The sequence below is a fragment of the Magnolia sinica genome, chromosome 2 (assembly GCF_029962835.1).
Source record: "Magnolia sinica isolate HGM2019 chromosome 2, MsV1, whole genome shotgun sequence".
NCBI classification, from domain to species: Eukaryota; Viridiplantae; Streptophyta; class Magnoliopsida; order Magnoliales; family Magnoliaceae; genus Magnolia; species Magnolia sinica.
This window is the reverse complement of record NC_080574.1, coordinates 22087410-22114442: the sequence shown is the minus strand read 5'-3', so window position 1 is coordinate 22114442 and position 27033 is coordinate 22087410. Positions and strand designations below refer to the sequence as shown.

At 40.4% G+C, this 27033-nt stretch overlaps 1 protein-coding gene across 2 annotated transcripts; it reads left to right on the top strand.

The window, feature by feature from the left end:
- Positions 1-9049: 9049 nt before the first annotated feature.
- Positions 9050-26673, top strand: LOC131236614 (la-related protein 1B-like). Of its 2 annotated transcripts, none has more exons than XM_058233907.1 (7): positions 9050-9303; positions 9397-9940; positions 10148-10301; positions 10436-10526; positions 25429-25500; positions 25613-25904; positions 26014-26673. In XM_058233907.1, the coding sequence occupies exons 1-6, from the start codon at positions 9088-9090 to the stop codon at positions 25862-25864; spliced, it is 1329 nt and encodes a 442-aa protein (XP_058089890.1). In that variant the 5' UTR covers positions 9050-9087; the 3' UTR covers positions 25865-25904; positions 26014-26673. The 2 variants fall into 2 exon arrangements, with proteins under 2 accessions (XP_058089890.1, XP_058089888.1); XM_058233905.1 differs by having other exon boundaries at positions 26011-26673.
- The last annotated feature ends 360 nt before the right edge of the window (positions 26674-27033 follow it).

Below are 27033 nucleotides of genomic sequence, written 5' to 3'. Positions count from 1 at the left end.
TGAAAATGACCTAGGAACTCCTATTTATAGTTTATGCAACTCTCTTTCGCACCTCCTGTGAAACCGCCTCAATATCACCGACCCCTACGATCTTCGATATGACAGAAACTTCCATCTTCACGGTCTCATAGTCGCTTGACTTGTAACTTGTGAAGAAATTCCTGCGTGGAGTCGCATGAAATGAGGCTCCTGAGTTTATCACTCAATCGGTGTCCTGACTCATAGCTGTGAGACAAATATCATGATCTACTGAAAGAATAACTACAACGTTGCTATATGAAGCGACCGCAATGGAGTCTGATTCATCTTCATTCTCCTTTCCTTTTCCTTTCATGTCATTTTTCTTCTTACGACATTCATGCTTGTAGTGCCCCTTCTTGCCACAATTCCAGCATTCAACATCCTTCACGGTGCTTGACTTGTCTCTTAATTTATCTCGGCCTTTCCGCCCTTTTTGTTCTTTCCTCTCCCCTGTTCTTGTGTCACAAGAGCCTCTTATTGAATAGACCCCTGAGACTTCTTACTTGTCTCTTCATTGAATAGACAACTAGTTACCCGTTTCATGGATACATTTTCGTCTGGTGCGGAGTTACTTAGAGATACCACCAATGTCTCCCAACTATCAGGAAATGAGCTAAGCAATAGTAAAGTTGTAGTTCATCATCCAAGACTATCTTCATAGCGGAGAGCTGGTTCTATATATTGCTGACCTCATTCATGTGCTCAGCCATAGAACCACTATCTTTGAACTTGCGGTTCATAAGTCGTCTTGTCAGAAAAATCTTATTGTCAGTTGTCTTCATCTCATACAGCCCTTGCAGTTTCAACCATATGTTAGAGGCTGAGGTCTCCTGTACGAGCCGTGTCATAGTCTGTACCATTTCGTTGGCTTCCGCAGTCCTTCCGGTCGAATTCCGACAATCTTCACACCGTATCTGACGATTGCGCGCAATCCTAAGCCAAGTCCTGTATACTAAAGCCTGCTCAACCTGAGACTTGTATCTTAGCGACCACGCCGTCGTCGCGGTTCCAACGCCGCGACTCGTACACCGAACCGATACCCTAGCCAGGAGATGTAGGCCGGCATTTGTTTCGAAGAAACGCCGCACGTTGTGAATTTCGAGGGAATCTCTACCACATGTCCCATCAATCAATCAATCAAGTACACTCCATACCTCAAGTACAAGTCAAGTACATGCAACCCATCTCTCTCTCCCTATCCATCCCTCTTTTACCAATTTTCAAACCAAACCATACCTCTCATCACATTTTTCTTACAACCACCACATCACCCATCCTTATCATCCCATCACTTTTCTCTCTCCCTCATTTCTCAAAACACTCTCCCAAGCAGAAAAAAACTCCATACGTCCAAGCCTCTCCAAGCCATCCCAAACAACAAGTGTGGCCCACCCTCTCATCTCTCATCCCCACCATCAAAACCCCATCAACCTCCATCAAAGTTGAAGGCAAGGAGCTTAGGAACCTAAGGGAGCAAGGAGAAGGCCTAGAGGTGGGTGATCTACCATTGTTTTCAATTTTAAGGGCCCACTTGTTGGTGGGACCCATTTCGATGTATGTGAGATGTATCAATGGAGGGCCCATAGTGGCGGGGTCCCTCCTCTCTATCACTGTTTCTCTCTCTCTCTCTCTCTCCCTCTCTCTCTCTCTCTCTTTCCTTTCCCTAGAATGAAGTGGGCCCCACCAAATCATGTTAAATCCACTCCATTCATCAATGGTGTGGCCCACCACATTTTAGGCAAAATCCACCGTCCGGTGGGAAGTCCCACTTGTAATATATATATATATATATATATATATATATATATATATACACACACAATATATTATATTTATATTATGCTAATATATAAATATACATACATATATATATAGTGGTGGGCCACGTCCATGTGGGACCCACCACAATGCATGTGTTTATCCATGCCGTCCAGCGTCCCTGGATGTTGGACGGGCGTGACTAATATGGAGTGTGTGCACTGACATGGATGTGTACTAACGGCTAACAAAAAAAAAATCATTTAGCCTTTTTTTTTGTCAGGCCCCACCTTGATGCAGGTACTTAATCCAAGCCATCCTTCCTCTTCCTCAGATCATTTTAGGCGTTGAGCCAAAAAATGAACTTAATCTGGTTTCCTGGCGGGCCATGGTATAGGAAACAGTGTTCCTACCATTGATACACTCCCTGACGCTCCTGTACATCAAAAACCATCCAATATTGGACTCGTTAGGTTTGTATCGAGCCATAGGGACCAATGACTGGGACAGATCGAACTGATGTGGACCCTAATATGGAAAAACCGTAGAAAAACTGACTTTAAAAAAAAAACAAGAAGAGAAGGCAGCGCTGACGCTGCTGTTGCAGACGCAGGCAGCGCCTGTGCCTGCGGACGGGCGGAAGTGCTAGACCCACGGTCCAGCCGTGGGCCCCACCATGATGTGTGTTTTATACATCCATGCCGTCCATTTGTTGGCCTCCCCTCCCTGGCTGTGGGCCATCCTAAAATCAGCCGTATACGGAACTCAGGTGGGCCACACCATCTAAAATCATGTGAAGACATGCCTAAAACATATAAAATCACTTGGTGGGGCCTACCTAAAATTTAGATGCGGCTGAAACTTGGTCTGAACCCTCAGCCAAGTGGTACACACATAATGGGTGGGCTGGATTTGGGAACCACATTACGGCGGGCCCCAGGCCCACGTGACCTTATAAACAGGTTGAATGACAAGTAAATATCACGGTGGGCCCAGGTCACGTGTGACCTTATCGAAGGGTTAGATGGAAAATAAACATCATCGTGGGCCCTAGTCCACGTGACCTTATGCATAGGTTGGATGCAAATAAACATTACAGTGGGCCCTGGTTGGGTGGAAAATAAACATTATAGTGGGCCAGGTTAGGTGGAAAGTAAACATTACACTGTACCCAGGTTTGGATGGCAAACAAACATTACAGTGGGCCCAGGTCATGTGTGACCTTATCAGCAGGTTGGGTGGAAGATAAACATTATGGTGGGCCCCACATGGGACCACTAATGTATGTATTGTATCCACGCCCTTCATTGGTGTGGAACCTCACCATGAAGTAGGTACTTTATCTATGTAATCCATCCCTATGGGACCCTCGATAATGCATGTGTTTCATTCAAATCGTCCAACCATTTTGGAGATTATTTTAAAGCTTATGATGGAATATATATATATATATATATACACACACACACACACACAAAAGATAGATCTAGGATCAAGTGGGTCATATTACAAGAAACAATGAGTTTGAATGTCCACCATTAAAACTCTTGGGGGCTACCAGGTTTGGACCAAAATGACATTTGCTTTCTCTCTTAATTCGGGTTTGTGAGACCTTATGATCAGATTGGATGGGAAATACATGATTTGGCGGGCCTTGGGAATTTTAAATGGTGAAAATCATTATCACCACTTATATTTAGATGTGGCCTATTTGATATAGTTAGGGCCTATGGCGTAGCCCATTGTTATGTGCATAAGGCCCATTAGTGCGGCCCATCGATGTGGCCCACTTGATGAATATAATGCCCATGTGATTAGGCCCATCTTGATGAATTTATGGACCGTTGTTGAGGCCCACCTTGATATATATACGAGACCCATGTGATAAGGCCATTTAATGTATTAGAGGCCCATGGGTCGAGGCCAAATAGGACGTATATAAGGCCCATTGTAGTGTGATTCCACCATAATATATGTGCTGACCCTTATAGCGGGTTATGCTTTAGGAGCAATGATGGTTTGATGTCCACATTGCAAGGATGATGTTGGTTAAATGTCCGCATTGTCACTCTCCCTAGGGCCCTTTGATAAGCTCATACCTGTAATGTGTAGGCCGTCTAGGCCCATCTTCGTTTTGATCAGAGCCCATCACCACATAACATGCTTAGTATAGATCTATAATTCATGATCATACGCATCATATGTATGCCTGATATGAGAAGTGACTGATCATAGCATATGCCTTCAAGCAGATCATTTATGGACTCCCTGATAGGCGGAGTCGCCCCACATAAGCGCTCGGTGCGCGCAGGATTATCGCATGTCTGATAATATGATTCATGCACTTGCATTTGTGTGATTGTGATTATTGTATGCCTTAGTAACACTAGGGCCATAGCCTCCACAAACACATCATGGGTGGCTGGATTGAATACCGAAAATATTGTTACTAAGCATCGAGGCGCCATAGATGTCCCTGGGTGAAAATTTCTAAACCTGATGGTACCAGACGATGACTCCAATGTCGAGACCGAGTAGATATATGAGCATGTAAGGGCCGAATATCAGAAGGCCGCGTCTCCCACTGTGTCGTGGTTGGTTGGAAAGGGGTGTGGCCTTACTCGCCCGATGGTAGGGTACAATACCAGGCTAAGTTTGACCAGCTCGTAAATGAGTTCACTATCGACATACCGGATAGGTATTAGCAGACTATTGGTCAGGCGGATAGTGAGGTTTCTTACGCTCACTTGGACTGTGCGGCTAGGAGAGCGGTAGTGGCACTTGCAGTGTACTAAACCCCGGTGATTATCCAGAATGAGAACTGTACTGATACATGATGAGGATTGACATGCTTGAGTTGCATCTCGCATCGCACGCCCGTGTTATGGCCGATAGCATTCATATCTTGCATCGCATAGCCTTGGTACGACTGATTGCATTCATGTACTCATCACCATGATTCCACATTACTCTGACCTTGCATTCTGAGCACGCTTATATTGCGCACATACTCACACCATCCTCTAAACTTTCTATAAGCTTATGCACGATTGATGCATGCAGGTGACGCTAGAACGCAGTAGCAGCAGCGTGCAGACAAGCTTTTGAGTTTCTATCTTTTGCATTATCTTGTATTCCCTTCAGATACATTGTACTTAAAAGTTTTTTATCATAGTGAATTTTGTGATGATGTTCTTGTGGTTATTGTTCGTGAGTTATGTTTGGTTATGCTCATTATGAATCAAATTGATATTAGAAATCCTCCTTTTAGGATCCCAGGATCGGAACCTGATAAATGGGTGCTGGGAGCCGAGAATGGGGTTCTACGGAGGCTGTCGGTGCCGGATTCGACAATCGAGAATTTTGTGAGCTTGGTTTCCGAGTTCGGGGCGTGACATCTCCATAGACATATGGTGGAATATGGAATCGTCCAGCCATTATCTAATAAACCCCACTGCCTTCTGGTCCAACTTCTTCCAATCGTCATTTGATATATCTTTTATCTTTGCTGATATGATATATCCTTTGTCTTTGCTGATATGCTTAGAATTGGAGCATATAAGTCCTTGCAATAAAGCAAGTCCTCCATTTTAGCATTTCATATGGTCCAGTTAGAACCATTGAGACTGATCATCCTTGAAGAGCCACCTTCCATAATTCAGAACCGATCCCAATCCATTCAAGTAACTTGAACTCTTTGATACTATTTTGTTGAGAGCGGTGCACAAAAACCTTAAGATCTCGCCTCCCAAAACACTGGAATTATGGGATATAATAAAACAATGAAATAAATCAAAATATAAACCACACAACACAAGATATTTTATGTGGAAAACCCTCAAAGAGGTAAAAACCACGGGACCTCGTCCAGAGCAACAATTCACTATGAAGCAGAACGTTATAACCGATCACGAGCACACACCACTTGAATCAAATCTTCTTCACTTATGTAGGAGTGGATGCACAATAAGAGAATAAAGAAAAAATGGAAAGGTCTCATCGATCATGAGGATGTAGAAGCGTTGATACGTCGACTGCGAAGTAGATCACCTCTATAAGCAGAATCTCCCTTCTCTCTCTCTCTCTCTTCTCTCTCTCTCTCACCTTTGATAGCCCTAAACCCTTTAACTAACCCTTGCAAAGCTTTAGGAAACTCTCTTCAATCCTTAGAAAGGCCCTAATGACCCCTATTTATAGTTTAGGCAACTCCCTTTCGCACCTCTTGTGAAACCGCTTCAAATTTACGCAGTCTGCACCAAATCCAGACTGAATCTGCGTAACTTCGACTAGTCGAGCAGGGTCCTCGATTGGTCGAGCAGACTCCTCGACTGGTCGAGCGAGGCACTCGATCGGTCGACCCTGAGGAGAATATTCCCATCAAGACTGTGAGCCCTACTGTGAATTAACGTGGACAAAGCATGAATAGATTAAGATCAGGATTAAAATCATTATGCATTGGATAGATTGTGGGCCCCACCATGAATTTACATGGCTTGTCCACGTCATCCATTTGTTTTTCTCAGCTCATTTTAGGGGTTGAAATCAAAATTGAAGTATATCCAAAGCCCAAGTGGGGATACTAATGTCCATTATTGAAACCTTTATAGGGCTCACCGTGATATTTATTTCTCATCCAACCTGTTAGGTTTTCACTGTAGGTTGGGTCCTCATGAGGTCATGTTGGGTTTACACTCTTAACCTGACCCAACCCACCTCGAGCTGCACCCCGAGTTGGTGTATCATCCTAACGGTTTCTATATGGACCATAGAAAGTTTCATGGGCATCGATGCTTCCCGAATGGATGCAAGGTATAAATGGGTCACATATATAGATAACTGAATGAGCATGAATGCATTAAGATCACTGTGCACTGGATAGATTGTAAGCCCCATTGTGAATTTACATGGCTTAACCATGTCATCCATTCATTTTTCTCGACACATTTTAAGGGTTGAAATCAAAATTGGATCATATCCAAAGCTCAAGTGGAGATAATGATGTCCATCGTGGAAACCTTTATAGGCTTACAATAATGTTTATTTGTCATCCAACTTGTTCGTAGGGTTATTATGACATATGAAAGGAAAATACAAATATCAACTTCAACCAGAACCTTTGTGCCTTGTTAAGATTTCAGCCGCAGGTGTTCAATTCACAGTATCCCTTGTAGTGTGGTCTACTTGAGCTTTGCATATACTTCGTTGCTGCGTTCTTTCCCTAAAATAATCTGACAAAACGAATGTGCACATAGCTCATGGTGGGCCCCACAAAGTTTATTCATTAGCGTATTGTGTTACCGAGCACGCAATCCAATTTCCGTTGAATGGGGTTGTATGCGGGTCAGCATTTTGGATCCCTGAACGTATGTAAATGGGTTAGGTGGGCCCAGTTGGGTTGGAGCAGTACTTAAATTTGACCCATTTAAGCACGTAAGTGGCTGGTATACGGGGACGCGGATTTCCTGCGAAACCCTTTCGCAGGAAGTTCCTGCGCAAGGATTCTGTGTGGGCCCACTATGATGTTTGTGAGAAAGCCACTCCGTCCATCCGTTTTTCGACTTCATTTTAGGACATGCCACCAAAAATGAGGTGGATCAAAAACTCAATTGGGTCACACGAGAGGAAACTGTGGGGATTTAGTGAACATCGTTGAAACATTTATATGGCCACAAAAGTTTTGTACCAGTTTAATTTCTTGGCCTTTTCACTTCATCTCAGTGAAAAAGACCTTGTAAACGGTTTGGATGGAATATAAACATCAAGGTGGATCCTGGGAAGGTTTCAACGGTAGAAATTCCTTTCCCCACTGTTTCATCTAGTATGGCCCACTCGAGTTTTGGATCCCAATCATTTTCGGTCTCATGTCCTAAAATGAGTTCAAAAAACGGATGGACGGGTTAGATTTCTAACAAACATCACAGTGGGCCCCATCCAGAATCCTTGCGCAGGAACTTCCCGGGAAAGGCTTTCGCAGGAAATCCGCGTCCACCGTATACCCGGCTAGGCTTAGGTTAGGTCAAAGTCTTAAAAAGAAGAAACAAGAAAAAGAAGAAAATAGACCATTTATTTAATAAATCCACATCTCATGCCATGTTAGATGAGAGTCCATGAGACTTATATGATACTACATGTGACACTAGTTCAGGCAATCTTTTCTTATTGTTGGCAGATCTGACCAACTATCATCAATTATCACTAGATATGATCACTCATCATCCATTATCACTTGATCTGACCATTGATCTTTTAATATCACTATATTTGACCACTGATCTTGGATCGTAGCTAGATCAAACCATTAATCTCCAACCACTACAAGATCCCTAACCTAGATTATCCAATGCCACTAGATCTAGTCAATGATCATCCATTATTGGTAGATATGACCACTAATTATCATCATCATGGTTGATCTTTCATTTCCCACCGTTGATCACTGACGTGGGACTCTTGTCGGCCAATCTTTTATGCACTCGCCATTGATCCTTTGCCTATAGACCATCTAGATTGAGCAATTTGCGCCGTTGGATCACACTTTTAGAGATTGGATTTTATTTGAAGCGATGGCATATTCAAGAACTTGGGCCCACGGAATTATACATTTTAATTTGGGAAGAGAAATGGGACACAAGCCGGCAGAGAAATGGGACAAAGGTGTGAGTGGTACACAGATAATACAATGGGTCCATGTAGGGAATTGTGGGCAGAAACACAACCTCTTTCTACAAGATGGAGAAAACTAGCTCTGAACTCGTACGTATGTATTCCTACACGTGTAAAAGTGAATTACACGGAAGAGATTCAGCTGCTAGATAATAAACGGCCCAGATCACGAACGCATGATTCACGTATACCCTCCCAAATCTCATGATTTTGTGTTAAATGGTGGTAACTCATCATTTTAACAACTGACACACTGATGTGCAACTATCCATACCATTCAAACAGTGGGTACCATCTTAGATGGATGATATCTTTAAAATAACACCGATCAATCCATACTAACCATTCATCTAGTGGCTATCAAATGGATGGTTAAAATTAAAACAGTAAACTGTCCAAATTCAAAGGAAAAAAAAAATCAGATGATTAATATCATCATCTGAGAGAATTTTTATGTAATTATCAATCCACAGTTCCAACAGTGGTTTGGACGGTCTAGATTTCTGATAAACACTCGCATCGGCACCCTCGAAGAGGTAATATTATTTAAATAGAGTATAACTAACAAACACAAGAGTCGAACCCTATATATATATATCCAAAGTATTTCCCTATTGTACCAAGTTGTTTTCAGAGAGGATTCGGATGGTCACTTCTCTTCTCTCTCAACCTTCTCACGAAGTAGAAGGAAGCCCTTCATATCCTTCTTCCAATAATGCCCCTCCCTCCTCCAACAGTATCACCCCCATCAACGCCTGGAAGAAGCTCGCCAGAGGCGGGGAAGCAACACCAGCCGTTCATCCCGTGATCGACCCTTCCTCGTGGCCCTCTCTTTCTGATTCTTCCAAGAAGCTTCCGGAGGTTTTTCTTTCTTTTTCTTCGTTTTTCTCTTTCTTTCTCAATACCTACAAACGCCTTATTTTTCGTTATTGACCATTTTACCCCTCTCAACAGCCACATTCCTCGGAATCTCCTTCAAGTACCCCGACTCCGGAGACGGCGTCTCCTCCTCCTATCGAAACCCTACCAGAGCCCGCTTCTACAAGCTCGATGACGACGACGGCAGCCTCCGACTCCGATCAACTGAGCAAGATCGCCGCTCCGATGCCAATGCCGCCGCCGCCGCCGGTGGTCCATTCTCGTCCGTCCAGATCGCCGGTCCAACAGCGGTACCACCACAATCAACGGTTCTCGTCGAACAATCAGAGGGGCGGGTCACCGTTCCATAACAATAACTTCATCAACAGGCGCCAGCAGCCCCGGCCGCCCGAATGGAATTCCAATCGTCGGGCATTTGTCCCTCGGAATTTCAATCACAATCACCATTATCAGTATCAACATCAAGGGTTTAGGGTGCAGCCCTCACCAATGCCGCCTCACACTCACCCTAATCCCGTCCCTGCTGTCATGAGTCCTTTGTACTACGGATCACCTGCGCCCCATCCTGCTATGGATTATATGGTTCCTTCTTATTACTTCAGCGAACTGCCTTTTCAAGGTAATCTATCTTTATCAAGAATCGTTGTAGTTGTTTTCCTTTTTTTCGCTCCTATTTTCCAATGTAATTTGTCTTTGACAAGAAATCATTGAAGTTGTTTTCCCCCTCCTATTTTCCAAGGTAATTTGTCTTTATCAAGAAATCTTTATAGTTGTTTCTTGTCCCTCCTTTTTTATTGGGAGCAATAATGAAGTTTCGTTCTAGCAGATGTATATAGGCCTTTGTACAGTGGTCCTGCTCCATACCAGGACCCCATTAGAGGGGGGGTGGTGATGCATACTCCGCCTTTTCCAGTTTATACACCACAGGCAGATGCTGAAGTGTGCAATGCACTTCTTCAACAAATTGAATATTATTTCAGGTAATTTCAAAGGATTTGATTGTTAGCAATTTCATGTTTTTTTTTTTTTTTGTTCTGTTATGGTGGAGAGTTTGTTGTTCTTGTGCTTATGCTGGGAGTTCCATCGTGGGCAATTACATATGTACAATGTGCAGCGACGTAAACTTGGAGACAGATGATTACTTGAAAGCCCAGATGGATGGTCAAGGCTGGGTTTCGGTTCATCTTATTTCAGGCTTCAAGAGGGTGAGCGTTCTAAATGCGTTTGGTTGCTTTGTTGCATGTTTACTATTTGCTTCCAAAGCCTTTCTTCTTGAAGAACACGGGAATTATATGTACGCTAGGGATAGTCATTAGTTTCATGTTATCATTGTTTGAAGGCATTTCAAGAGTATTTCTGGGAAATCTGTTTTTTCTATCCTTTTTTCCCCTTTTAACAAGTAGTTTATTTTTTCTTTATTTCTTTTTAATTTCTATTTATAACATTGTTTGTGTTCACTGTGAATACTTTTGGGTTCCACTTGTTAGATGGTTCTTGAGAGAATTATTGTCAAACTGATGTCTTTGTGGGTTTTTATTGATAATTTACATGTACAAATTTGATTTTGCATCTTAAGTAAATGGTCACACTATAGAAGCTTCCTCCCAAAACTTCTATCAGGTATGGTGTCTTTAAGGAATTGTGAGTCTTGGGTTATGGTCCCGTGCTGTGGTCTAGAGAAAGCAAGATGTATGCTTGTACTTGGTGGGCCATTAATTTCCAATGACTTTCTAGTTTTGAGTTGAGGTAATAGGAAAACCTGGTAGAGGATGATTATGACTAGGATTGCTTGTGACATGCTTAATTTCAGTTGTAGTTCTCTTAGAAATCCTATCCTCCTTGGATGGGGGGTTCATTAGAGATGATTGTGGCATGGTGAGGAGGTTTTTGGTTAAGTAGATATTTGAGCAGACTTGGAGGTCTAATAAATCTTCAGGCTTCTTTTTGGTTGCTATTGTGGGGGGCAGTTAAGCCAATATCATTTTGGTGGAGAGTTATTTGAAGAAAATCAACATCAAGAAGTTCCATTTAGAGTAAAGCTGAAATTTTAGTGGTGATTATCTTGCAGTTTACTGGCGGGCTTGTTCGGGGCACAGAGATGACTTTCTTTGTTAATTACCAAGGGCAAAGTGGGCTATGAGTCTATAATGGTCCTATAGTCACTGTTTATTCAAGCAAAGCAGAAGGACGGGCTCTTTTCTAAAGTCTTAAGATTTTCCATGCTTTATTTAGACTGATTACCAGGATGGTTATTCAGATGATGTCATTAACTGTGGGAACTGTTGGAAGGAAATCCGGATCAGGTGCTGGATGGGGGAAGCCCCCTGCTGGGACTTTATACTGAAATGCAATGGTGGATTGCTAGGAAACATGGGGAGTTGGTAGGAAGAGGAAACTTCCTAGGTCAGTTCCATTGGCAGTATGTTTTCTAGCAATGCAACATTGGTGTCTTCTTTGGAAGGCCCATTAGAGTTTTCTAATCTCTTTGATCCATTTATTGTGAAAGGTAATTTGTGTAATGTCACTAGGTGGGTTAGTTGTGTAAAAATTAGCATTTGCTGCAAGATAGAAGCTAACTTCTACACGCACTCAAGTTGTAGTTTGTGGCAGTTTGCTTGGAAATCCATTGTTAAGAGACAATTGAGCCAATGTGAGAAGGGCATATGCCTATCCTATCAGCATTGAACAAAAGTTGGAACTCTTTTATGTTAATGCATTGAAGAAAATTTTTTTTTTTTTTTTTTTTTTTTTTGCTTCATCGTCAACCTATGAATGTGACATAAGACAGTTGTTGGCCTATTAATGCAGGGGCATTTTCACACTGGGCTTAAGTGGGGTGTCCTATGTATGTAGGGACACACTCGGTGTGGGCGGCCTGTGTGAGGCGAGTAGCTTGTGAAGTAGGTGCTCATGTGAAGTGGGGCCCACAAGGGGGGGTTCGGCTGAGGGCTTGACTTGGACTATGAGATAAATGGATTGATTCACCATGCTCTATCAATTCAAGCTTTTAGAGCAAGTGGTTAGTTGTCCTGTGTCACCTAAGAATGAATGTGACTTATGAAAACATGAATATTAATGGGGGAAGGTATTCTGTAATTTGGGTTTCAACCAATTGAATTGATGGAAAGCTAATGTATTGTTCTAAGTTTCAGATAAGGGCCTGTTTAGATTTGCGTATTAGGATGTATTGTATTGTATTCGGGTACTGTTCATGTATTCATTGGACGGTTTTCAGAATACATCCAAATCAATCAGATACTAATCAATGTTTGGATAAGAGGTATTGTTTGGCATAGTATACAGTACGTTATACAGATCAATGTTTGGATAGGACGTATTATATCTGCGTATTATACAATCATACAAATTTCAATACAACATGTACGGATGGTCAACCCACGTTTTTTTAAGCAATTTCTTTACTATATCATAGAAACTCATGCCCACCGTTATTTGATTCTATCAATCCGTTCCATCGAAAAGGTCTATCATTGAAAGATCCTACCCATCCATCCATGCATTTCACGTATTAACGGTATGGAGGTGCTTGACTGTGGTAAGATTTTAGAGCTTATCATCATTCCATGTTGGATTGTCACCGGAAAAGCGATTAATCGGAAGTAGCAAAGCCTTAGGAGAACCGAAAAATTTCCAAATATAGAAGGTTTTTAAGAGATGACACGATTCAGGGTTTTTATAAATAGAAGCATTTGAAATATCAAAATATCTGCAACCCACTGACAGCATCACACCCTACCTGGTTGCAGGAAGATATGCACCCGTCCTTTCAAAAATCCCAAGTAGGATTCTCTCCTGCTGAGATTTCCCTCATTCTCTCCCCATCGATGGCATAGGCGTAGCTGGACAGGGAATGGGGGTTTGACAGATATGTATACGCCAGACCGTATACACGCCGTCCTCCAGAAATTTTGCACTCGAAGAGGGCGATACAGAAGGTCTGCCTGGATACGGTCATTGTTACAGGCCAGATATATTGCAGTACCATTCAGAGGAATGAGATTCATACCTGTAGGGTCGCCCTTCCGCCGGACGATATGGGGTGCTCCGGCACGATTTGCAACTTGTAATGAAGAAGAAGGTTATCCTGCACAGTAGAAGTTGAAATCAACCTTCGGAGGGGAAGGAACCATAAGGAATGGTGATATGCAGCACGTATTAACGCTTAAAGAGGCCGCTGGTGTAGAGATCTCTTCTTCTCCCCTGCGAGATAACTCCATTCAGTCATCGCAAACGTCTCTCGAGAAACGAATATAGTGCATTGATTCGGGAGTAATGACGGCAACAGTGCCAACTGCAACACTACTGTCGTTTCGGTTTTTTGGAAACAGTATGTATTCGCGCACATGGGATACGGCGCATGTACACTCCAAACCAAACATTGCAAACGTCACATCAAACCTTATAGTACGATACAATCTCGCCTTATACGTGAATCCAAATAGGCCCTTAGTTTTTTTCATGTTGAGTTTTACTAGCTTCTTCCTGTTGGATTTTTATTACACCCTTTTGGATGCTTGGAACCCGACTTCCAATAGCCAAGTTTTGCAAATTTGGTTGACTTTTCATGTTTACCCAAAAATAGGGGAGTTGGAAACTAAGGCGCCCCCACCCCTTACATATATATATATATATATATATATATATATATATATATATATATATATATATGTATGTATGTATAAATATAAAATTAAAAAAAAAATAAATATGCCCCTACCCAAAACCCATCTTCCCTCTCCTTCTCTTCCTTCTCTCCACAAGGCTTATTTTCCTATTCTTTTATGAGTTCTAGGATTTTGTCGTTCACACACAATATCTTGGGTTCCATGTAACTTTAAAATCTTCCAAACAACAATAACCCCACTTCCTGAAAGTCTTTTTCATTTAACTTGACTTTCATGGATCTCGACTTGGCCTTGTAAGTCAACTTCTGGGCATCCAAACAAACCCCTTAGATATAGCTAGCTACTTCGAGAAGGTTCATACACATGCAGTAAATGTGTGCAATTGATGTGGGATATTACACCAAACGAAGGAAGTATGATAGGTGCAGGCCTCCAAATGTTTAAGTGAACTAAAGTAAATACTTTGATTCAAAATAGGGCATTTTATTTGGCTTACAATTTAGGGAGGCAGATAATAATGTGGAGCAAGAGGTCATGTAGAACACAAAAGTATCATGAGGCAATGAAGAATCAATGACCAGATCAAGTTAGCTAAAAAAAAGAATGTGTGTTTGGAGAATGGCTATGCTAGCAATTTGGTGGTTTGTTTGGGAAGAAAGAAATGGCAGATGCTTTAACAACAAGTCCACTTCTGTCGAATCTGTTTCTTCCAGGGCTAAGAGTCTGCTAATTGAATGGGTGGTTAATGTAATTTTTTTGGAGGATTTTGACCTTCGCTTTCTAGGTGCCTAGTTTAGTCTGCTTCCTCAGCAGATTTTCCTTTTTTTCTTGTATTTTCTCTTTTTATATCAATATATCTATCGTTACTTCTGAAAAAAATATTTATTTTAAGTCATGACGATATGAAGTTTCTTTTCGCAAAGATGTCCTGTTGAACGAATGTTTGCTGACTAAGAAGATAACTCAAATTGTGTGTTAAGCTTGGATTTAATTATGAGGTTGGAGGAGGGGTTTTATGAATTCGCTAAGGGCTTGTTTGGATTCACGTATAAGGCGGGATTGTATCGTATTATAAGGTTTGATGTGACGTTTGCAACGTTTGGTTTGGATTGTACATGCGTCGTATTCCATGCGCGCGAAAATATACTGTTTCCAAAAAACCGAAACGACGGTAGTGTTGCAGTTGGCACTGTTGTCGTCATTACTCCTGAATCAATGCACTGTATTCGCTTCTCGAGAGACGTTTGCAATGACTGAATGGAAATATTTCGCAGGGGAGAAGAAAAGATCTCTACACCAGCGGCCTCTTTAGGCGTTAATACGTGCTGCATGTCACCATTCCTTACAGTTCCTTCTCCTCCGAAGGCTGATTTCAATTTCTATTGTGCAGAATAACCTTCTTCTTCGTTACGGGTTGCAAATCGTGCTAGAGCACCCCATTTCGTCCGGCGGAAGGGCAACCCTACAGGTATGAATCTCATTCCTCCGGATGGTACTGCGATACATCTGGCCTGTAACCATGATCGTATCTAGGCAGACCTTCTGTATCGCCCTATTCGAGTGCGAAATTTCTGGAGGAGGATGGCGTGTATACAGTCTGGCGTATACACCCCTATCTGTCAAACCCCTATTCCCTATCCAGCTACGCCCATGCCGTCAGTGGGGAGAAAATAAGGGAAATCTCAGCAGGAGAGAATTCTACTTGGGATTTTTGAAAGGACCGTTGCATATCTTCTTGCAACCAGGTAGGGTGTGATCTCTTAAAAACCTTCTCTATTTGAAAAATTTTCGTTTCTCCTAAGGCTTTGCTACTTCTGGTTAATCGCTTTTCCGGTGACAATCCAACATGGAATGATGATAAGCTTCAAAATCTTACTACAGTCAAGCACATCCGTACCGTTAATACGTGAAATGCATGGATGGATGGGTAGGATCTTTCAATGATGGACCTTTTCGATGGAACGGATTGATGAAATCAAATAACGGTGGACATGAGTTTCTATGATATAGTAGAGAAATTGCTTTAAAAACGTGGGTTGACCGTCCGTACATGTTGTATTGAAATTTGTACGATTGTACAATATGCAGACATAATACGTCCTATCCAAACATTGATCTGTATAACGTACTATATACTATGCCAAACAATACCTCCTATCCAAACATTGATTAGTATCTGATTGATTTGGATGTATTCTGAAAACCGTCCAATGTATACATGAGCAGTACCTGAATACAATACAATACATCCTAATACCTGAATCCAAATAGGCCTTAAAGGAATTGAGCTTTCAATTTGTTGCAATTCAAAGTGACATGCCTTCTAAGTTAGGGCTTATTTGGATTGAGGGTAAACTAAGGGCGTCGACAAGATGTTTGCACTTGCTTGTGAAGCGGAGGATGTTGTGGCAAACTGTTTGCCTTTGCTTTCCCACCTTAAGAAGGGAGTGAAACCTACTTTTCAAAGAGTCAAATGGTGAGAAAAAGGTTTGCATTCGATGTGACATTTTAAATGGAAAAATTGGAGGGAGAAGAGGTGTCCCTTTGTAGTATTTGCTTCCAAGCACTTCCAAATGCAAAAGCAAAGCATTTTCCAGGACTATTCTTTACCAAAAATTCAAGTACAAATAGTTTACTTTCCCTAGCGCCAATGCGAGTTGATCACCCGCTTATGTCACAATTTTGCTTTCCCTTGCATTCCCCTAGTTTACCCTCATTCCAAGCAGGCCCTTATTAAGAATATGAGGACTGGAACAGGGACATTGGACATCCAGGAGGTTAGAGACCAAGAAGCCTTGAATCTAATCAGAGAGGAAAAGAGAGCCAAAACTTGTCCAAAACTCAAATTGCCTGAAAAAAATATTCAATAGTCAAAAGCTTTCTTTCTTCTAAACAGAAGTAAATACACTAACCTAAGTTATCACCAACAAGTTACCAAACTAACTGACTAATTGCTAATCATAATTACTAATTATTTTAAATACCCAAAGTACCCCTACAAACAGCCAAAACATATTAATGGTTTTATTCATTAAATTTGTTTTGGCTCAATTTTGAGGTCCAAAATAATAGAAACTCACAAAAGTAGTAGAGATAACAACTGTAGGCCTCTAAAGATTTTAAAAACAAGTTAAAGATAGCCTTAAATGGATATATGAGCATGAAAGGATACCTCTTAGAAGTTGACTGTTTCAAGGTCTTGCAGGATTGAAGATTTGGGCCTTTTTATTCCAGCATTTGTGTGTTGTGGTTTCAATTGACTTTCTCGCTCCACAATCCATTTTTTTTAATGGCATTTTATTTTTCCATTCCTAGTTTCTTGATCTAGAAGACTTGCCGTTTTAGATTGTGCACCATTCTGCCCTAGTTGGGAAGAACTTGTCCTTAAGCTTGAAGCATGATTTTCTTGATAAAGGTCTTCACCTTGGGTAACTAGTAACACCAAAAACTGCTTCTTGCCAATGTTTGCTTTTTCCCTAGCTACCAATATCCTTCTTTAAAGGATCCATATGGACAGTATATTATCTGTTGTTGAATCTACATCTTATTCCGAATGGATGAAAATCACCATGAACTGGTCAACTTCCTCTACATCTTATTCTGAATGAATGAAAATCATCATGAACTGGTCAGCTTCCTCAACATCATCTTTTTGAAAATCTTGCAGTAGTTCATTATTTTTGTCATCCGTTCTCAGTTGGCCATTTTGGCGGATAATTGATGATCCATTGTAACTCTGCTTGACTAGTGTTATACACTAAAAGGGATTTACAACCCCAAAGTTCCCTTAGAGTGTAGGATAAGACTATCGGACCTGAGTATGGGTAGGAGTGTCTGAATATGTCAAGGATTGGATTCGGTGGATCATCAAAGTGAAACTTCCCATGATGTGGGTAAATCATAGTGGTTACTGCTCATAAGTATAATAATGTTAAAACACTTCTCTAATAATATCACAATTTGGACCTCCACCCTATATATATATATATATATATATATATATATATATATATATATATATATATATATATATATATATATATATATTTGTTGCCCAATTTGTATGATTCAATACGTTAACTATAAATTTTATATAGCTAATAGTTGTACATTTAGATTTCCGGCCTTAAGGAAGAGGAGTCCTATGCACAAACATCTGAATATTCAACTCAAAGACTCTAGCTTTTCAAAGGAAATTGATTTCCAGGTCAACTTCCCATCTAACACACCCCAAGGGTTTAGAGCTCCACGCAACAATAATTGTATATTTTGAGCAATCCTTCAAGTCAACTTACTTTCTATTCTTATAACTCACTGACACCTCTGTGTATGTCATGTCATTGTATATCTTGTGAAGCCATGGATATCAATTCTGGCATGATGATAACTGCTCTCATACCACATAGTGCAATCAAGAATCATAGGTGAACCAAAACAAGACAAGAAGAGTGTGGCCAACAAAATCAGGCGTAGATTCCTTGTGGCACTAGTTGCTCCTTGGTTTTTTCACAACATCAAAGTGGGTATTAAAGAAGGCTTGATCTCATCGGATATGGAATAAGATGGCTGATCGAGAGTATTTTGAGGTTGTGACATATTTCACATACTTGTAATTGTCATCGAGCTGCAAGAATCAGTGGGGGAGTTGACTTTGAAGGACTAAACTCATGAAGTATTGTTGCGTGGGGCTGAAAACCCTCAGGGCTTGGGGTCTTGGAGGGAAGTTGATTTCAGGAGAAACTAATACTAAACTTTTTTGGGATATGAAGAGATCTTTCAAAAAAAGAAGAAGAGTAACTACGAAGAGATATAATGGACATTCCATTGTCCAATGCCCTTCAGAAAAAGAAGAAGAAGAAGAATACTTTCCATTGTCCAACATGCATGGTAGCTGAATGGGACAAACCACCCATTGCAATGAAGATGTGACCTAAGAAACAGTCAAGGCCAATGAAGGGGAAATTTTCTTTGAGTTTTTGTGTCATATTTCCGAGGAAGAGGCTCGAGAAAGGCTCACTAATTCATCAAAATAACCATATGGAGGTTTTGATATGGAAGGAGGGGATTAGCTGAATGCATTTTTAAAAGAAGACATTGTGTGCGATGACCGATTAATAGCAACTTTCGTTCCTTCTGAGAAAAAGGATGAAGATTTAATGCTTGAATAACCATTTCATGAGCTAGAGAGGCGAAAAATGGCATGAAGTGTGGGTTGCATCTCTTATCAAAGAAGATAGCCTTTTCTAAACCTTTTCTATGAGAGCACCATGCAACTTTTTCTATGACAGCACCATGCTTGAAACTTGAGGATGAGTTCTTCTTCAACTTAGGGAGTGATACAAATGGAAGTGATGGGCAAGAACCTAGGATTGGTATGAGAAGGACATTGGAAAGCTTGGAGTTTAGAAGTTATGAATCAAGTGAATCCATGATGAATAGATGAAAAGGAAAGATGTCCTCATCTTAAGCACCATAGGGTAGGAAAACTATATGCTTTTAGTAGGGCATAACTTTACGTTCGCTCATCTGTTTTAGGTGTGCCTATTACATTTGATGCTATCGCCCATCTCATTACATTCAACTTGGCCCTATTGAACACCTCCAAAATCCGCCCACTCCGATTCCTGAAACATCGCTTGTTCCTTTCCGAGCAAAGGAACAAGATTCTGGCCAACATGGAAAGTCTCCAGTTGCCTTCCCAACCTTACCCCGACCTCCCCCATGCCGAAGCAGAAGAAAATGCTTGATTGACCGTGGTGATGCCCATGCTACAAATAATTCAAAGAACCTCTCCCATACTCCTGGCAAAGGAAGCATCTTCTTCCTATGTAAGTTGTCCACCGTTAGTATCCTGTTTCTTCCCATGAGCCAAGCTAGAGCTGTCACCTTGGGAGGGGTGCCATATTGCCACACATAAGCTGTATGACTAATCTGATTTTCCGATGTTAGCCCTGTGATCTACAACAATTATTGTAAAAGATTTTTGGAATTCTATTGCTCTAGACCTGAAAATTAAGCCTAATAATAGTAAGAAAAATATTTATGAATTTGGGGGTTTCTTTTGGTGAATTTATTGCTTTATGGAATTTGGCTTTTTGGAGGAGAATTCAAAGTGTTGTTTTTGTTGGTGTACCCTCATTCTTGTTTTAATTAGCCTATACTTCATTGCATCATAATGCTGCCCCGAAAAGGATCCGCCATGACAATTCCTACATTCATCAACATTCCTCCTTTTGCTCTCAGTACCCTTCGTTCTTCTATTGCCCTCTCTCAATATGCATCGTTGAGCTTGTCAACTTCTTAAAGTTACCTTAGGTCATAAGGTCTAGATGTGCACTATCTGCAATTTGAGCAGCCACTTAGGTGCCACAGCTGGACTCTGGTCCAAAAAGGCATTGGTTAAAGTCTGCAGCTGCCATTATTTTTTGAAGCACTGCTATCCATAAAACGAGCAAATTTAGCTTTTGTCTTCTTTGTACCCACAAATGAGGGGTTGTATGAGGGATATACTTAACGATTTTCACTACCAACTGAATTTTGAAACGTCATACGTTGGACTTATAACTTCGTTGCTGAACTAGAAAGATTCCAAGTATTTTCCATTGAAATTTACTGGTTGGGCCTTCTAGTATCCACATACACATGGGAATAAGTACAAGCAGGAGCGTGTATACGGTTGATCTTCTCATATAAACCCCAACAGGTGGCAGTAGTATAAAATTGTAATCACATCCACCTTTCTCAAAGAATTTCTGTGTCCACTTCGAACTGCAATATTAGAGAGCAGAGTTCTTCAACATGATTCACATTTCCTTGGCTGCAGACATAAACAACAGTCTTGAATATGGTGGGTTCATTGCTTTCAGTAGACATGATATGCTGTGTTGATTGCTGTCTTTCCAATTGGCCTCTTTTGAACACATTCAAAATCTAATGCAATTGACTTTGTGATAGTTCCACCAGCTTAACATGTTTCCTCTAAGAAATAATTAGGCCCATGGGACCAATTGAGTGGTTAATTCTCTTTAGTTTTTGTTTAATAACTGAGTTGTTTCGGTTCCTAGATATCCCAACACGGATACCGGCTTATCAAAATCATTGTTCTGAATGTCGGTATCGGTCGGCGTATTGGCCTAGCATAAAAATGATACGATACGGCGTCGCTTATCGGTATCGGGGATGTATCGGCCTGTAACGGTCAGAATTTTTTTAGCAAAAAAAATATTGAAAAATATTAGAAAAATAGGAGAAAAAAAAAGAAGAGATCTCCTATAATCTATCATTCTTTAATGTGTTTTGAACATGTATTGGATGGTGTATCGGACCATTCTTGGATGAGAATGTTGTTTGTCAGTTTGACTTTTTGAAGGCCAACTAAATAGGCCCTAATTGAACACAAATCAAGCATGATTTGGTGAACTAGGGCCCATTACAGTGATATACAACAAAAAGAAAATGAAAATATAAAAAAGAAAGCGAGGGTTTACCCTTTCTGATTTTCCCATAATAGTACACTTCGCTTTGATTTGTCCAATTCCATTCAAATCATTTGTTTTGATCCCATACTAGGTCTAGATTTAGCCTAAAATGAGTTTTTAAGCTTCTTCCATGATTTAAATGGAAAAAGAATATGAGACATAAGTGAATTTAAAAAAGATCTAAATATTCCCATATGGGCCGATATGGGTCATTTTTTTTTTTTTTCATATCGGGCCGATATGACCCTGTATCACGTATCAGCTCGTGCTGATACGGATACGATATGGATATTCATATCCATGATCGAAATGGGGTATGCTCGGAGTTCCACTCCATCAGGAATCAATATCAGTGCTGTTTATATCTTCCATTTCTTTAAAAGATTAGATGGGCAAATGAGATTTCATGTTTTCCATCATTCTACGAAATCCGCATGCAGCAATGATGAAAGCAAATGGTAGAAAGTTGAGTACGAGTTGGTTCTTAAGAAATAAGGAATGCAATTGGAAAAAGGAAAAAGAACAGAGACAAGAGAGAGGAGAAATGGAAATAAGTAAAATAAAATATGGGCATTTATACCCCTTGCTATTGAAAGATATACTTTCCTTTCTTGATGAAGATGAGGAAGAAAAATGAAGTGAGCTGGTGGGGATAGATAGTTAAGAAATGAAGGGAAGGAACTAAGTTGGTATGATGATATGCTATTTTTCATGAAGAGAAAAAGAAAAGAAGGGGACTAATTTAGCTCTCAAAGTCAAGCCAAAAATGATGTGAATGAAGTTTTGGGTTCCAGGGCAAAGAGGTATTTGGTCACATGAAATGCATCAAACATTCGAAAGGTTTTGTCTAACTTTTGTACCTTTTGGGCATACATGTTACTAAGGAATGCTTTGCGGCACCCAAGATATTCCGTATCGATAACAGTGGCTGTAACGGTTACCACCATTACTGATATGGGGGCATACCTACCGTTACGACCCCCGTAACAATTGAAAAAAATTGCCCGAAAATTCTGAAAAAAAAATGAAATGTAGAAAATCCAGAATAATGTAAACATTCTAAACATGTATTCTTTTTTTAAAAACATGTTTATGGTAGCGTAACGGTCTACTCTTTGGTGAGAGTGTTGTATCCAGCTGTTTGGTGAATTTATACATGGTTATATGTGTCTAATATTTACACATCACAATAAAGCATTAGAACTAAAAATTGGCAAAAAAGGCATAAATATCACCTTTTTCAATTTTTTCCACATCACTTTTTTCATTAGAAGGTTCTATTCGCTCAAATCACTTCATTCTATGGTTTTAATCCTAAAAACTATAGTAAGAGTGGCCGAAATCGGCAAAAAGGCATAAATATCACTTTTTGGAATGAGGAAAGTGCAATTTTGAGGATAAAACTGGATTTAAATTTTTAAAAAAAGTCGCTGTTTTTCAACCGTTACGGGGGTAATGATCACTATGCCTCGTAATGGCTATTACAGCCCTCATAACAGCCGATACGGTCCCAAAAAATCAATTGCCATGTTTCACCCTTGTATCGGGTAACGGTTATGGCTGTTACCTATATGTATCGGCCTTTACAGCCGTATTGTAACAGATATGGCACACCTTGGCGGTGTCGAAATTGCCTGTTTTATCTGATTTACATATCCTTCCTATGAAATAGGAAAGACAAAAAAGATGTTGTTGTAAAGAGATTTTTGAAAATCAACTTCAGGCACTAATGACATGTTTTGTTTTCATCAGTAGATAAGACATTTTCTAAAAATGAACGTCTAAAGTCACATGTGTTTCTGATTGGGCTGAGATACAAACGGCCTGTTACAAGTTCGCAGAGTGACATTCCAGTCTTTTGGTGAAGTTTTTTTAATGACAATTTTATTAAGCAGAAGAGCAAGAAGCGAATATGATCAAAGTGCAGTGGCACTCTCATCACTCACACAGAGGACAGAGGCCAAGATACAAGCCAAAAAAACTCCTAAAGTACAGGAAATCACAAAAATAAGATAACATGGGCATGATAAACCACTAAGAGCTTTATCAAAGTTCCCATCCCACCATCCTGACATATTCACCACCAAGCATCCACAAAAGTTCTACCTCGGAATCACCCAGCTAATGATCTTAGAGATGATACCTCTTTTAAGCATACCCCCTGATTTGCATTTGTGTATTTTTCATCAAATATTCTTCTGACATATCCACCAATGAGCATCCACGGAACTCCTGCCTCGACAGCACCCAATTAATGATCATAGACTTGATACCTTGTTTAAGCGTATGGCATACCACCTGATGGCCTTCTTTCATCAAATATTCTTCTTTTCCCTTCTCTCCACAACCTTCCACAGAACTCCCAAAAAATGCCATATTCCACAAAAGCTCCTTTCGGCTTTTGAACAGCCGACAATGCCATTCCATGAGCAAGTCGTCAATAGACTCGTTGAACCCCTAAGCAAGCAAGAAAGAAAACCATCTCTCTTGTCCTTGGGTTTTGTTACCTAGAAACTTTCAATGGCCTGACATGGGAATAAGACCATTAACCAGAGTTCTGCTTGGTTCTTGAAGGGATTTGGATATAAGTTTCATAGCAGAGAATTCCCTGATTCCTTGAAAGATGCCCAATGAGTTCCTAGAGCAGGTTAGGATGTCAATTTGGCAAAGATGTTCTTAACTGTGATGTGACTGTACTAAAGCTTTCAAGAGTTTCTCTAGTTGGTCAAGGGAGAGTAGGGGATGCCGTGCTTGGTGAGGAGTTATCTAAAATTACTGAGAAACATACATTGCTACTGCATGCACTTGAGGATTGATATATTAGAGAAAACACTCACATCTGCAGGAAATCTAGAGGGATATAGATCTGGTTTCACTTGTTAGATTCAATGTTAGTGACATAACTTGAGAAGCATTGTCATCTCATTCACTGTAGAAATATGGGCTGGTGCTACAATGTTTTTCCTATGTTCCATCTCAGTTTGCAGTGTTGTTGTAAAGATATAGAAAGTTCAGCCATAATTTCAAATAAATTTGAAGTGTCAAATAGTTCGCTAGTCATATTGGTAAGCCTGTTATCTGGCATGAGATTAATTTATTCTGGTGTTGGTTTTATTGCTATGCAACTTGGGTTTTTTTTTTATTGGTTGTTGTTGTTGTATTTATTTTGTGAAACAAAGGTCCTCCATCACAACCGTAAGGTGTCAATCTCATTCCTACTATATATAACACAAGCAGCCAGTGGCAAATTTTTTTTTTTCCTGCGCAATTAGTTTTTGGAGAGAAGTCTTAAACTGTGGATTTTCAAAGGACAAGGGAAGGGATTTGAATCAAAGGTAAGGGCATTTAGGTAATTTGAAGGTGTCTGGCTGATTAGGAACCAGTGAATGGTTGAAATTTTACTGGCTTAGCCCATCAATGGTGTAAATTTTACCTGCTCTACGGGGGCATCTTTGTCATTTTAAAATGTTGATATGAGTAGCCCTCACACTTCAACTGCGCGTAGGCTGAGCCCACACCAAAATGAGGTTTACTAGAATACACCTTGACATATTCCTATGGGATACATCAGGACTTTAGCCTTTGGATCTGAGGTCATCTTCCAATAATTCTAACTGTTTATATGATCGATCTCTCTAACTGTACAAAACTTAAAATCAGATTGGGATATATTTTTTTCCCTTTGATCATTTAACTCTTTTCCTTTGAATTTGGTTGGGGGTCTAAATAATCAAAGGGTTGAAATACTTCAATTTGAGAGCTATTTTGGTACCCGTCACCTACAGTCATACTGATCATATAGACGGTTTGGTCATATTGAAAAGGGCTCAAGATCCAACAGCCAATGTCCCAACATATCCTTTCAGGTGTCATATTCTACTAGAGTATCAAATAACACCCTCCTTTAAAATCACTCTTATAATTTCACATGCCTCTATTTATTTGTTTGTTTATTTATTTGCATGCTATTTTCACATTTGCAGGTTAAACGCTTGACTGAAGATGTTAATCTGATTCTCAAAGCTTTACGGCCTTCAACTGTTGTAGAAGTACAAGTAAGTCCGTTTGACGTCAATCAATGTGAACTTAGTAATACTAATAATATTAATAGTAAGTTAAACTTTTGCTTTGAAATGTGCAAGTCACTTAACAGCCATTTTTGCTCAGGGGCAAAAGTTGCGGAAGCGTGGTAATTGGATGGCTTGGGTTCCAGCACAAAGCTCTTCGAGCCCGGCACATTCCCCCCAAAATAAGTTGGTAGCGAGCATGCAGAGTCTCCAATTGGATGTGGAATCCGGGGTGGAATTGAAAGCAGCTGACTCACAGCCAGTTGATGCCCTTCCTAGCATCTTCTGCGCTACTGCTCATGGCGATGATCTGGCGAAAGAAAATCCCAGTACCAAACGGCGGGGGGGTTGACAGCAAAAAAGAAGAGAAAAAAAGACCCAGAAAGCTACAGGTTTGTGATGATGACCCTGATTCTATATTCCTATCATTCTTTCTTCTGATTGTCTGACATTTCTCCTTTTTTTTTTTCTTTTTCTTTTTTTTTTGTATCGATGAAGTAGGCATGGATATGGTGAGGACCCGGAGGTTTCAAGAAAAAACACCTCTGCATTTTAACCTGACCAAGAAAGACTAATAATAGAGGTAGGGGGACTCAAAACCTAATTTTGTTTATATTAGTGTATAGTTTCAGCTCTTCTGCTCTACCTTTTGCTGGGTCGGCATGGATGGAATGGCTATCTTACTTTCGTGTATAAGAGTAGCTGGTTATGGCACTATGCCTTAGAAATTGATCTCCTTTTGGCCATCCTTGCGCCTTCATATGTGGGTGGGGGGTATTCTTTAATCTGACCAAAGATTCTTTATGGACCGAGGCGTCTACATAATACAGGAAGAAATAATCTGGCTAGTTGGCATTGGTGGGAATGGGTATATATTCCTTCTTTTATGGATAGATGGGACTATGGTCTTTTTTCTTTTTTTTTTTTCTTTTTCTTTTTTTTTTTTAATGGAGTTCGGTATGGGACTGAATGGGAAAGTATTTCAAGTTTCTGCATCGTGCTGAGGATTTGATTTCTTCGGGCCTTCGTTGCCTTCGAATCAGGGGCTGCGTACTCTTCAATCTGATCAAAATTCTTTACGGAGGGAGGTTCTATGCAAATGAGAGATTGTGTATTGTTTATAGGTCTCTCATTTTTCAGAATTCTCAACTATTATGGATATTTTTTCTTTTTCTTTCTTTTTGGTGAAAGTATGTGAATGTATATTAACTTCTTTTTTAATTTTTCGTTTTTGTGTGAACATGCATGCACAATTGCAGAAAACCCTTGGAATATGAAGGAATTATATGATGCTCGATCTAAGCATTCTGGGGCCAAGCCCAAGTTCTCAATTTACACTGAATAGATGGGCGGATCTGTGATGTGGACCCCTGAGTCAGTCAATGGGTTCCACTGCATTGATCAGTACCACGAAACTTTCAGATGAGAAGATCATCCTTGCCATACAATTCGTTTGCTCCCATTTGAGACTGTGTGGGGCCGCTGACTGGTGGGTTAGGATATTCTCATTGAGGAGATGTT

Bases quoted from the DNA above. Each gene is read 5' to 3' on its own strand.
- LOC131236614 (XM_058233907.1), top strand. From the start codon at position 9,088: ATGGTCACTTCTCTTCTCTCTCAACCTTCTCACGAAGTAGAAGGAAGC. The intron at 9,941-10,147 runs GTAATCTATCTT...TCGTTCTAGCAG, and splicing joins CAGCGAACTGCCTTTTCAAG to ATGTATATAGGCCTTTGTAC. The intron at 10,527-25,428 runs GTGAGCGTTCTA...TCACATTTGCAG, and splicing joins TTATTTCAGGCTTCAAGAGG to GTTAAACGCTTGACTGAAGA.